The sequence below is a fragment of the Chiloscyllium plagiosum genome, unplaced genomic scaffold (assembly GCF_037043375.1).
Source record: "Chiloscyllium plagiosum isolate Xiang-an unplaced genomic scaffold, Cpla_swu_hap1 HiC_scaffold_4, whole genome shotgun sequence".
Lineage (NCBI taxonomy): Eukaryota > Metazoa > Chordata > Chondrichthyes > Orectolobiformes > Hemiscylliidae > Chiloscyllium > Chiloscyllium plagiosum.
The window spans coordinates 33,194,757-33,207,166 of NW_028270142.1; the positions used below are offsets into that span (position 1 = coordinate 33,194,757).

Sequence of the window (12,410 nt, forward strand, 5' to 3'; positions counted from 1 at the left end):
GTCTACCATACAGAACCTTGTTGAACAGCTTACTGAAGTCCATATAAACAACCTTCACTGCTCTGCCATCAATCTTCTTTGTCACTTCAAAAAACTCAATCAAGTTTTTGAGACACGATTTCCCACACACAAAACTATGTTGACTATCCCTAATCAGTCCTTGCTTTTCAGGATACATATAAATATTATCCCCGAGAACACCCTCCAACATCTAACCCATGACTGATGTCATGTTCACTGGTCTACAGCTCCCTAGCTTTTCCTCATTACCTTTTTTAAATAATGGCACCATCCCAGCCAACCTCCAGTCTTCCAGCACTTCAACTGTGGCTACCAATACAAATATCTCAGCAAAAGGCCCAGCAACCACTTCCCTAGCTGCACACTAAGTTCTATGGTAAACCCGATCATGTTCCAGGGATTTGTCTATCTTTATGCATTTTAAGATATCCAGCAACACCACCTCCGATTTGGACTGTTTAAGATGTTGCTATTTACTTCCAAGTTCTCTAGCTTCCATATCTTATTCTACAGTAAATACTGATGCAAAATATTCGCTTAAAATCTCACCCATCTGCCACTCCAGTTTTGTTTATCTTTAGGGGGGCCCTGTTCTCTCCCTACTTACTCTTTTGTCCTTAATGTATGTATAAAAACCCTTAGTTTTGGTAGATAAGGTTATGGAGAAGCCTATCTCATCTAGCCTTTTTGCCCTCCTGATTTCCCTCAAGTGTACTCCTATTATCCTTATACTAATCTAGGAATTCAATCGATCACTGTTGTCTATACCTAACATAAGCTTCCTTTTTTTCCTAACCCAGCGCGTCAATTTCTCTAGTCATCCAGCATTCCCTACACCTTTCAATCTTGTCTTTTACCCTAAGAGAGGCACACTATCTCTGGACTCCCGTTATTTCATTTTTGAAGGTTTTCCACTTTCCAACCACCTCTTTATTTGCAAATATCCACACCCAATCAATTTTTAAAAGTTTTTTGCCTAATAGCATCAAAAATGGCCTTCCTAAAATTTAGAACTCTAACTTTTAGATTAGGTCTATCCTTTTCCATAACTATCTTAAAACTAATAAAAATATGACACAATCATGGCCTTCTTAATTTAAGATTATATCAAACCCAATGTCCTCTGGCTACAGCAAAATATTGCAGATATTGGAAATTTGAAATAAAAACAAGTTTGACAAATTTGAAAAATTTAGAGTGCAGGCAACCTGCAAGTGCCACAACCACAGAACTAGCTTCAACTCTACTTACCGAGTCTACCTATGCAAGCAACCTCAAACTGTTCAACTACAAAAGCCACCTGAGTGAAGAGAGAAACTGTGTTAACATTTCAAGTCTAAAATGTAAAATCTAGGAGCAAATTACTGCAGATGCTGGAATCTGTACACAAAACAAAAAAATGCTGGAGATCACAGTAGGTCAGGCAGTATCCATGGAGAGAAAGCAAGCTACCATTGAGTCTAGAGGACTCTTCAGAGCTCTGACAAAAGCAAAATACTCGTTCTGACAACCGGCGACCACAGAATGGACCACATGGCCTTCACTGCTGCAAAGACTCAATGATTAAGAGACACATGGAAGGACTTAGAAGGGTTAGGGACTAAGCAGTTAAAGAACTTCAATGGTGGAATTATTCATGAATGATCAAAAAATCAAAAACGATCATGGACAGCTGAAGAGTAGAGGGCCAAATATTATTTTGAATAAATATAGACTGCCAAAACTTACAGCACAGAGGGATATGCACATTTCTGTGCTTTTCACTCAAAAAACTTGCATACAAGTTCAGCAGGTAGTAGGGAAGGCAAAAGGATAAAAGGGTATAAAAATAAGAAAGTCTTGTGCAAACTCAGTACAGCTAAAATATTGAACAGTTTTCATCCCCTCAAAAGGAAATATATACTGGTATCGAAAACTGTCCAGAGAAGGTTCATTATGGAGGGACTGTCTCGTGAGAAGAGGCCGAGTAAGGTGGGCCTGTATTACTGGAATTTAAACAAATAGAGACATGACCTTCTTGGAATATGCCAGTTCCTTAGGGGATTTGACAGATGGAATGTAGAAAGGAGCCTTCCCTTTTGTGGAAGAGTCTAGTACCAGATGGCATAATCTCAGAATAAAAAGGTCACCCTTTTGTGACAGAGCTGAGGTATTTCTTCTCTCTCAGGATAGTGAATCTGAGGGATTCTTTACCAAAGAGGGCTGTTGAGGCTGGGTCATCAAAAATAACCAAGGGGCTTGATGGATTGAATTGCCCATTTCTGCTTCTTTGTCTTATGCTCTAAGAGATTGGAGATATGGAGGAACATAGAATTGAAGAATTTGCAAATTGAGGTTTTATTCAATCAGATTTAGATGTAGGTTGGTGAACACTGGGGAGGCACATACTGTGTTGGACAGAATTAGGACATGAAACAGCCTGAAGGGCTTATACTCGAAACGTTGAATCTCCTGCTCCTCAGATGCTGCCTGACCTGCTGTGTTTTTCCAGTGCCACAATTTTTGACTCTGATCCCCAACATCTGCAGTCCTCACTTTCTCCCAGAATTAAGCTATGAGCAAAATGCATGAATAATATCAAGTTCATGAAGCATAGAACATGAAACACCAACTAGGGACATATTTGAATAATTAAGACTAAACGCACTACAGACATCATGAAGATATCAGTAGATAAACTCATACTGCCATGCTAAGTAGGAGAGGCAAACTTTGTGATGGTGCAGATATACAGGTGAAGCTCCACTTTAGGGTAAGACAGGCAGGTTCAGCCTCAGTTGACAAAAAGAGGAACACAGTCAAAAATGCTACTTTGGCCCCCAATATTTAAGTGGAAATTATTTAAAGAACACATTATTTCCTCAAAATAAGCATTTTGAAGGGTTATTTGTGAATTTATGCTTAATAAAATTAATGCATCACTGTAGCCAAATCAGAAGCTCCATTTCAGTGCCAAACTCCTAAAATCATTATCTGCAGCTTACTATTGCAAACTATGCGGCAACTATATAGCTACAGTATAAAGGGCTCTGATATAACAACAACCTAATAACTTGAGTATCAATAGCCACTACATAAAAAAGGATGCAAAGTAAGAGATAACAAGAAAAGACAATTTCATATAATTTCAGTAAATGATCTTTCACCCATTTTTTCAACCTTGGCCTTTACATACTCCAGAAAGATAAATTCTTTAAAAGTACCTAGTAGACAGCACTTCTCTTGAAAAAACACACTTCTACTGAGGATCCTGAAACCAGTGTTGTCATCACATTTAAGTACTGGCACTAAGTCACTGAGCTCAAAGCAATTATACTACATTGTGTCTACACCTTTCTTATGAAGCCTCTGAAATGCCTTGGGATATTATTCTACATAAAAGCATGACATAATGGAAGTTGTTTTGTTGGTGGGATGTTCTTAATTCCTTGTCCAAATTGTTTCTACCACTATCACCCACAACATCCTTTACTTATTGAGCTCAAAACGCTCTCAACAGATGCACAGAACAGCAAAATCCACAAACTGCAAAGTAAAATAATGTGACATTAAAATTTCATGTATGGTACATTGGCTGAAATTATTGAGGCAATACCACACATAAAACAATTGAGTGTAGAGCTTTGCCTTGTGTAGAGCTTTGCCTTGTGAAGAGGAAGGATTAGGAACACCTCAGAAACTAACAAAGAGAAGCTGGAAATGTTGAAATCAATTTCAATTCTTAAAATGTTAACTCTTTTTGGCTAAATCATTGATGACAGAGGTGGTGCTGTAGATTTCTTGCAGTTTTTGAAAAATTAAATCTTTTTCAGAAAGTTCAATGACAGCAATTTGCATTTTAAAACATTACAATCCGACTCATTACCTTTAAACTTACTTCAACTAGTCAACAACTATACAATGTCCAGACATATAGATGAAAGCTGACTTCCTGCAAAGTACCAACATGAAAACAATGAAAGTATCCGTGAAATGACCAATAATCCAAGGAAAGCAACATATTATGAAGATCCAAATACATGTGCACCCTCTTCTAAACAGCGGAACACAGCCTGTCTGGCAAAGGCGACCTTAAAGCTATCGATGTCAGCGTACATCTTATTAGTACTGTGAAACAAAAGGCATCGAAGATTAGAATAAATATCCAATCTGCACACAAGCAGCCCCCACCACCAATATCCCAATTCTTTGGGCCTTTTGCTACTCACCTCATGCTATAAGCACCAGATCCAAGCTCCTGTCCAATACCAGATAAACTGGAGTCGAAATCGTGCACGAGCCCAGACTCAATGGCTTCGTCCATCTTCAGTACCCAGGCCATGGTCAGTGGAGGTGGCAAAGGCCGGGCTGGCCCAGGCCTTTACGCTCTGGGGGGTAAGGGGAGTGAGAGGGCGCTTGCAGGCGGCGGTGGCGCGCACGCTCTCCACTCCCCCCGCCTCTCAGTCCCGGTTGCTAGGAGGCGGCCTGTCCTCGCTCTCGTGCTCTCCAAGATTAGGCCCTGCTCACACGACCATGGCAACACTTCAGATCCAGATATAGTTGCCGTCTCTTGCCCCTCTTCGTCAAAACGTAACGCCGGCAGATGTTGCAAGAAACACGCTTTCTCTCAGCTAGGAACTCACGCACAGTCCGGCCAGGCACTAATCCTGAGGCGACCTCCTCCGCTTCGGTTTCTCACCAGTTCCGGCACAAACATGGCCACTCACCTCCAACGAACCAACCGAGCCAACGCGCGCAGAACGTCACAAACTGTGGATCCAACGGCGCGCTCGCGCGGTATGGGCAGGGCACGGAGGTGAGTGTGGCGCGCGGACCTTGTCTGACTGACAGCACCAATAGATGAATCAAAGCAAGGATATCCGCCCACACCTCCGGCAGCTGTCCAATAGCGCGCAGGATTCAGCGACGGTTGCTCCGTTGATTGACGCGCAGTGCAGAACGGAGAGCGGCCAGCTCGTTGGGAAAAAAACTGGTGCTGCAGGAAAGAGGCGGAGCGTGATTGAATTCGTTCGGCCAATTTGTCAGGTGTGAATTAACAAACCGTTAGGAAACGCTCTCTTCGACGATGGCGTTATCTCGCTACAGAGATAAAGCAGAGAACGTCGTCGGTCAGTCAGCATCAGAACGAAAAAGGTGAAAGCAACTGTTGGACTCTAATCCTTTTTTCGCAGATGCTGCATGACTGATTGGGCTTTTAATATTTTAATGTCAGATTTCCTGTTATGGATTTTCGAGTCACTGAGTTGTCATCGGACAAAGGAAGCTCATTCGGCCTCTCCTGTCTGAAGACAATTCATCAGATTAAAGTGTCCCATCTTTTCCCAGAAACCGTGCATGTACTTTTTCAATTATATATAATCCAATGCCTCTAACACATATTGAGCTTCTAACACATATTGAGTTTATCATTTAAAATCTTAGCCATTCGCTTGGTGAATTTTTTTTTTCCTAATGTCTCCTTTTTTTTCCAGTCTTCAATCTGTGGTTCTCATTCTGGATCCTTCCACCAATGGAACAATTTCTTCATTTCTAGTGTCCAAACCCTTAGAGTCATGGAGATGTACAGCACGGAAACAGACCCTTTGGTCCAACGCACCCATGCCGACCAGATATCCCAACTCAACCTAGTCCAACCTGCCAGTACCTGGCCCATATTCCTCCAAACCCATCCTATTCATATACCCATCCAGATACCTTTTAAATGTTACAATTGTACTAGCCTCCACCACTTCCTCTGGCATCTCATTCCATTCACTCTCTGAGTGAAAACGTTGCCCCTTAGGTCTCTTTTATATCTTTCTCCTCTCACTAAACTTTTGCCTTCTAGTCCTGGACTCCCCCATTCCATGAAAAGGACTTTGCCTATTTATCCTATCCATGCCCCTCATGATTTTATAAACCTCTATAAGGTCACCCCTCAGCCTCCGACACTCCAGCCTATCCAACCTCTCCCTATAGCTCAAATCCTCCAACCCTGGCAACATCCTTGTAAATCATTTCTGAACCCTTTTAAGTTTCACAACATCTTTCCGATAGAAAGGAGACCAGAATTGCACGCAATATTCCAACAGTGGCCTAACCAATGTCCTGTACAGCCGCAACATGACCTCCTGTACTCAATGCTCTGACCAATAAAAGAAAGCATACCAAACACCTTCCTCACTATCCTATCTATCTGTGACTCCACTTTCAAGGAGCTATGAACCTGCACTCCAAGGTCTCTTTATTCAGCAACACTCCCTAGGGCCTTACCATTAAGTGTATAATTAGATAGATTAGATTAGATTAGATTACTTAGATTAGATTACTTAGATTAGATTACTTACAGTGTGGAAACAGGCCCTTCGGCCCAACAAGTCCACACCGACCCGCCGAAGCGCAACCCACCCATACCCCTACATTTACCCCTTACCTAACACTACGGGCAATTTAGCATGGCCAATTCACCTGACCTGCACATCTTTGGACTGTGGGAGGAAACCGGAGCACCCGGAGGAAACCCACGCAGACACGGGGAGAACGTGCAAACTCCACACAGTCAGTCGCCTAACTCCACACCTCACATTTATCTAAATTCCTGCTAAGATTTGCTTTCCCAAAATGCAGCACCTCACATTTATCTAAATTAAACTCCATCTGCCACTTCTCAGCCCATTGGCCCATCTGATCAAGACCCTGTTGAAATCTGAGTTAACCTTCTTCGTTGTCCACTACGTCTCCAATTTTGGTGTCATCAGCAAACTTACTAACTATACCTCTTATGCCCACATCCAAATCATTTATATAAATGATGAAAAGTAGTGGAATCCGCACCAATCCTTGTGGCACTCCACTGGTCACAGGCCTCCAAAAACAACCCTCCACCACCACCCTCTGTCTTCTATCTTTGAGCCAGTTTTGTATCTAAATGGCTAGTTCTCCCTATATTCCATGAGATCTAACCTTGCTAATCAGTCTCCCATGGGGAACCTTGTCGAATGCCTTACTGAAGTCCATATATGTCACGTCTACCACTCTGCCGTCATCAATCCTCTGTTTTCTCAACCTCTATTCTCCAAGGAAAATTGACCCAACTTCTCCAGTTAACCCACCCAGCTGAAATATTGATAGGGCTGTGGACTTTTACAATCAGTTTCTGGAAATCTAAGATTTATTTTCTTGCTTATGGTACTAAGTCAAAGGCTGGTAGTTGCAATTGGCCTGCCTAATAAAAGAAGATACGTCAGTAATACCAACTCCATCCCATGGATCATAACACAAACTCATAAAAATATGGCGATTTATTTAAAAATCATGAGTTATCATCTTTTAAAACATATATCAATGTAAATTTACAGCTGACTTCTAAACCTTGGTAGTTCATGTAATCTCAACAGGGCTTTGAAATACTTTACGAAGACTTTTTAAAAACTGAGCAAGGTTTCCCTCCCACAACAATCAGATTAGGTTTGAAAATAAAATTAATTAAAATAAAAGAGGTTTAGGGAGCATTTAGAAAAATCAAAAGGAGTGGAGAGAACTGAAGCGACCAGGACTATAATGGCTTAATAGGAGTGTGGGTCGTCAACGGTGAAAAAGTTTTAAAAGCTCGGTGTTTGAATATTGGAACAGGATTGCAAGAATTTAAGTAGTAGATCAAACATTTAATATCATCAGACTAGGATTTCTGCTACCTCCGAGCAGAAGGGAGAGAAAAGGGGGACGCTAGCCCTCTGACCACTCAGCTCAGTTTCACTTTTTCCACTGAGGATCAGTAGCTTTTTTTTTGAAAAAGGGTAGCCTGTTGGCATTGATAGGCTGATCAGTGGTGCACTTCTGTCTCCCTAACTAAATGTCAGTAGAAAAATAATGCAATTTCGCAGCTCTCTTGAGAGTGAGGCTGGATTGTCTGAAAAAAAATCCTCCTTCTGTTGGGCAATTTACCTGTCTCAATTATGAAAATAGCCGATGATCAGACAGCCATAAATATATTTATCATCAACTCTAATGACAGATTACAAGCCTGTTAAATATATGAAAACCAGGAAGTCTCGCTGTAAAAAGACTGGCCTTGCTCAATTGAAAATGTCAAAAAATGTTCTTAATAAGTAACAGTTTAGGCCTTAGAAGAAAATCAGCAGATCAGCCATGACTAGTTAAATGGCGAACAGGCTCAAGGAAATGAATGACCTATTCTTGTTTTAATATTCCTAAAAACACTTCCATATGTTTAAATGGGTGTGTCGACTGGAAATGCAGAGCAGCTGGATTTTTCTCTCCAACGTAAATCTGAGTGCCGTTTACTTCTAAATTGTTCACAATTTAAACAAGGTGAGCGATTGTCACCCCAAAAAATAATACTTCGTGAATCTGAAAGAAATTGAAATCAATTGGGGATACTTTGGTTCCTGGATTATCACGAGCTTAGAAGCAGGAAATTCGTGTCGAATTTATTTCAGTGAAACATTATATTTATCGATATATATGTATATTTGTTTATATGAAGTTAGTTTTGGAGATTGCATTAAATATAAAACGCCCAAAATTCTGATCCTGATGTAATTCGAGCGAGAGGTTTAACTGCTGTAAAATTGTCAGTACACTTACTAAAGCAATTGCCCGAATAGGTATAAGAACAGCATTGTTTTTTAACAGTACGCGATTATGTTAACTAGCAATAGATATGCAAAATCGATTTAAAATTACCGAGCGGTTCAAAATTGCGACTGCGATTGTGAAAATTCAAAGAGAGTTAAAAAGCTAATGAGTTTCCGGATAGTTTGCAGATGTGGAAAGGTTACAGTTTTGAACTTCAACTGATTTATATGTCCAGCACTAAATCCGCCCCAGAGGTGTTGAGTTGGAGAGAGATGCAATAATCACTGAAAAACACTTGTCGAGATTACTAAATTTGCGATTAAGTAGAATGTGTTTAATTCTGTCTATCTTAACCATTGATTTAACATTTGATTTAACTCCTTTTAACATTTGATTTAAGATTGATATGTTATTTCTGCACGCATCCGCATTTTTTTCCGGGCAAAGTTCCTTCAGATCCGTTCTGACAGATCTGAACTGTGCACAGAAGCTGCTCTGTGTTTGCAGCATTCTCTAGCAATTTATTTTCGTTCCTAGCACCTCCAAGTTTTTGTTAGAACCAAAACGTGAAACCGTATGCTTTTCTGCAAGTCAGTATAAATGTTTTCCAAACCTAGTTTGGTCTTGTTTTAGAGGAATGAAAAGTGAGTGTGAAAATTTAAGATAATATGCTAATAAATGTTAAATTTCCGGAGAAAAGTGCTGAACCAACAGTCCGCATTAGTGAAGTTAACCAGCGCTTGAAAGAAAACTTCGTTCGCTCGCTAAAATAACACAATGAATTGCAGGTGCTGGAAATCTGAAATAATCAAAAACAGAAATTGTTGGAGGATATCCAGCACATCTGACAGCATCTACGGAGAGAAAGCAATGTGACTGGATCCGAACTCTGTTTTCTTTCCATAGATACTGCCAGACCTGCTGAGTTCCTCTAGCAATTTCTGTTTTTGTCAGTTAGCTCGCGTTCTTCCAGTAAGTGGATTGTTCGGTTCAGGGTGAAGCACTAACCTCTGATGTCTCTGTAGAACAAGGCCGGTAATACAGATATTAAGGAGGACGTTCTTACCGGAGATAGCTGTTGCTACTGGCGTACTGATGATATTGTTCGGGTTGCGAATGCCAAAAGAGCATCTTGTGATGTGATCCAGGGTGTTCCGACGAATGGTCACTGTGACGAGAGATAAGAAACCTCTTTTAGATTCCCACCTGGCGCTTACACTTTTACTTGATGTCAGTCACATTGCAGATATCTTCACTAGGACTGGGGAGGAAAAATTGCTCAATCACGAAACCAGAAGAATAATCGCCGAGGGGTGCGCTACAAAGACATGGTTTCAAATGCCTGTATAGAGCTATGAACATAAATCTGAAATCATGTACACATATAGAAAGACAATCTGCTCTAAACTTCCGAAGTGATACTGCAGGAACACATTAATGGAGCGTACAATTTAATAAGTGCAAGTGCTTAGTATTCACTTTTCCATTAGAAATCATTTAATAACGATCTATGGGATTCCTTGCTTCAGTATTAGAAGCTCGAATACAAAACATGGAACTTTGGGGGAGACAATGGTCTAATGGTATTCTCGCTAGATTGTTAATCAGAGACTCATGTAATATTCTAGGGACTCATGTTTGAATCCTGCCAGAGCAGATGGTGGAATTTGAACTTGTTAAAAATCTGGAATTGAGAATCTAATGATGACCATGAATCCACTGTCAATTGTTGGAAAAACCTAATGTCCTTTAGGGAAGGAAACTGCCATCCTTACCTGGTCTGGCCTATATGTCACTCGAGTCCAGAGTGTGGTGCTGGAAAAGCACAGCAGGTCAGGCAGCATCGGAGGAGCAGGAGAGTCCGAGAGTGTGGTGCTGGAAATGCACAGCAGGTCAGGTTTTGCAATCTCCAGTATCTGCAGTCCTCACTTTCGCCTATATGTGACTCTAGACCCACAGAAATGTGGTTGGCTCTCAAGTGCCCTTAATTATGGATGGGCAATAAATGGCTATCCTAGTCAGCAATACTCTCATTCTGTGTGCATTTTCAGTGAATAATAAGAAATATTCTGCGTGCCACACTTCAGGAAATACGTCAAAGCTCTAAATAGGCTTTGAAGCAACTTATGAGAGCAATACCAACATGAGGGGGCTTTAATTACGTAGAAAAGCTGAAGTAGTCCTTAGAAAATGTTTTTTTTTAAATTGATAGGAGTTTACAAAATCATGAATGATTTTGATAGCTTAAATGAAGAGAAACAATGTGAGGGGCAGAAAGCGGTAAGAGATCTGAGGTGATGAAACAAACAAACCAGAGGAATCACAAGGAAACACTTTTTTAACACAATGTGTTGTGGTCTGGAAGATACTACATAAAAAGGGGATGCAAGTAGATCAATAGTAACATTAGAAAGAGAATTACATGTGTATTGGAGCGGAAAATTTTATACGGAAAGGGAGAAATGGGAAAAGGGGGAAATGGGATTATTGTAATTACTGAACTCCACCCACAAGCATGATTGGCCAAATTGACACTTTCTGTACTGTGTGATTGTAAAGTGTGATCCATAGAGAGACAAATACATATCCCGAATAGGAAGTTTGCTTGGAATAGCCAAATACAAGTAAAATACTGGAGATCTGAAAGAAACACAAAATACTGGAGAAGCTCAGAAAAACTGTTTGTGGAGAGACAAACAGTTAATGTTTCGAGTCTGATGTGACTTTTCAGAACTGACAGGGTGGAAAGTTGTTTTTACACTTTTGACAGAGGTGGATGAGGAGCAAGGGAAACATAATGTGGACGCTTAGTGCAAATTGGGTGAAAGAAAAATAGAAATGTAAAATGTGCAGAAATTAAAAGGTGCAAATGGATCCTCTCTGCTTAGAGCAAAATAAACAAGACAAGCTTGGGTGAGGGGGGTGAGAAGGAAGAGGAGATAAAAATGTAAAAGAAATAGAGGACAGACATCATGAGGTTAGGCTTTGAGGTTGTGGAATTCAATATTGAGTCCTTAAGGCTGGAGATTGCCTAAGCAGAAAATTAGGTGTTGCTCCTCAAGCTTGCAATGTGTTTCATTGGAACACTGAATTAGGTCCAGGACAGGACAGAGAGCAACCTGGGTCAGAAACAACTGTGCTAAGCTTAAATAAAGTTAATTACAGCAGATCTAACTCTAACATTTTTATAATTGTACTACACTTTTAAATTTAAATTCTAAATCTGTAAAAATTACTAATAATGTTCTTTTTTGACCTTACTAATACTGATCTTGCCTAGTGCAAGCCCTGTGCAATGTAACCAGTATGCCTCTGTCTAAGTCTTTTTGATCTGTACTTCCTTGCTAACGATGATCTGCTTGTACTGGTTGTAAACAAAGCTTTTGACTGTACCTCAGTACATACGACAATCAATCAATCAACATAATTGGGAACAATGGCAAACTTCTAACAAAATAGTTCATGTCTCATAGCAAAGACATATTCTAGTGAGGAAGAAGGTTTCTAGGAAGGGGGATTAGCCAGCCATGGTTAATCAGAGAAGTTTGGGATAGCTTCAGATTGAAAAGAAATAAAAACATACATTGTGGCAAAGATTAGTGGTTAACCAGAGGATTGGAAAAATATTAAAAAACAATAAAACACACAAAGGTGAGAAAATAAACTTTGATAATAAATTTGCAAGTAATGTCAAGACAGACAGCAAGAAGTTCTTTTAAATATATAAAAAGAAAGGGAGCAGCCAAAATGAACATAATCTGGTTAGACTATAAAGATAGGGAAATAATAATGCAGAACCAGGAAATGGCAGA

The 12,410-nt window shown here is 40.2% G+C and overlaps 1 protein-coding gene across 10 annotated transcripts in view; it reads right to left on the reverse strand.

The window, feature by feature from the left end:
- Positions 1–12,410, reverse strand: part of LOC122549303 (upstream-binding protein 1-like) — a 145,565-nt gene that overhangs the window by 74,643 nt on the left and 58,512 nt on the right. For 7 of the 10 annotated variants that reach the window (XR_015756928.1, XM_043688891.1, XM_087986130.1 and 4 more), the window contains one exon: positions 9,665–9,766. Coding sequence is in view for 9 of the 10 variants with exons in the window: in XM_043688891.1 (XP_043544826.1) it covers positions 9,665–9,766 (102 nt within the window). In the remaining variant the exon portion in view is untranslated. Of the gene's footprint in view, positions 1–4,229; positions 4,718–9,664; positions 9,767–12,410 lie in introns of those variants that run through there. The other 3 variants (XM_043688892.2, XM_043688898.2, XM_043688896.2) reach the window with 3 other exon arrangements.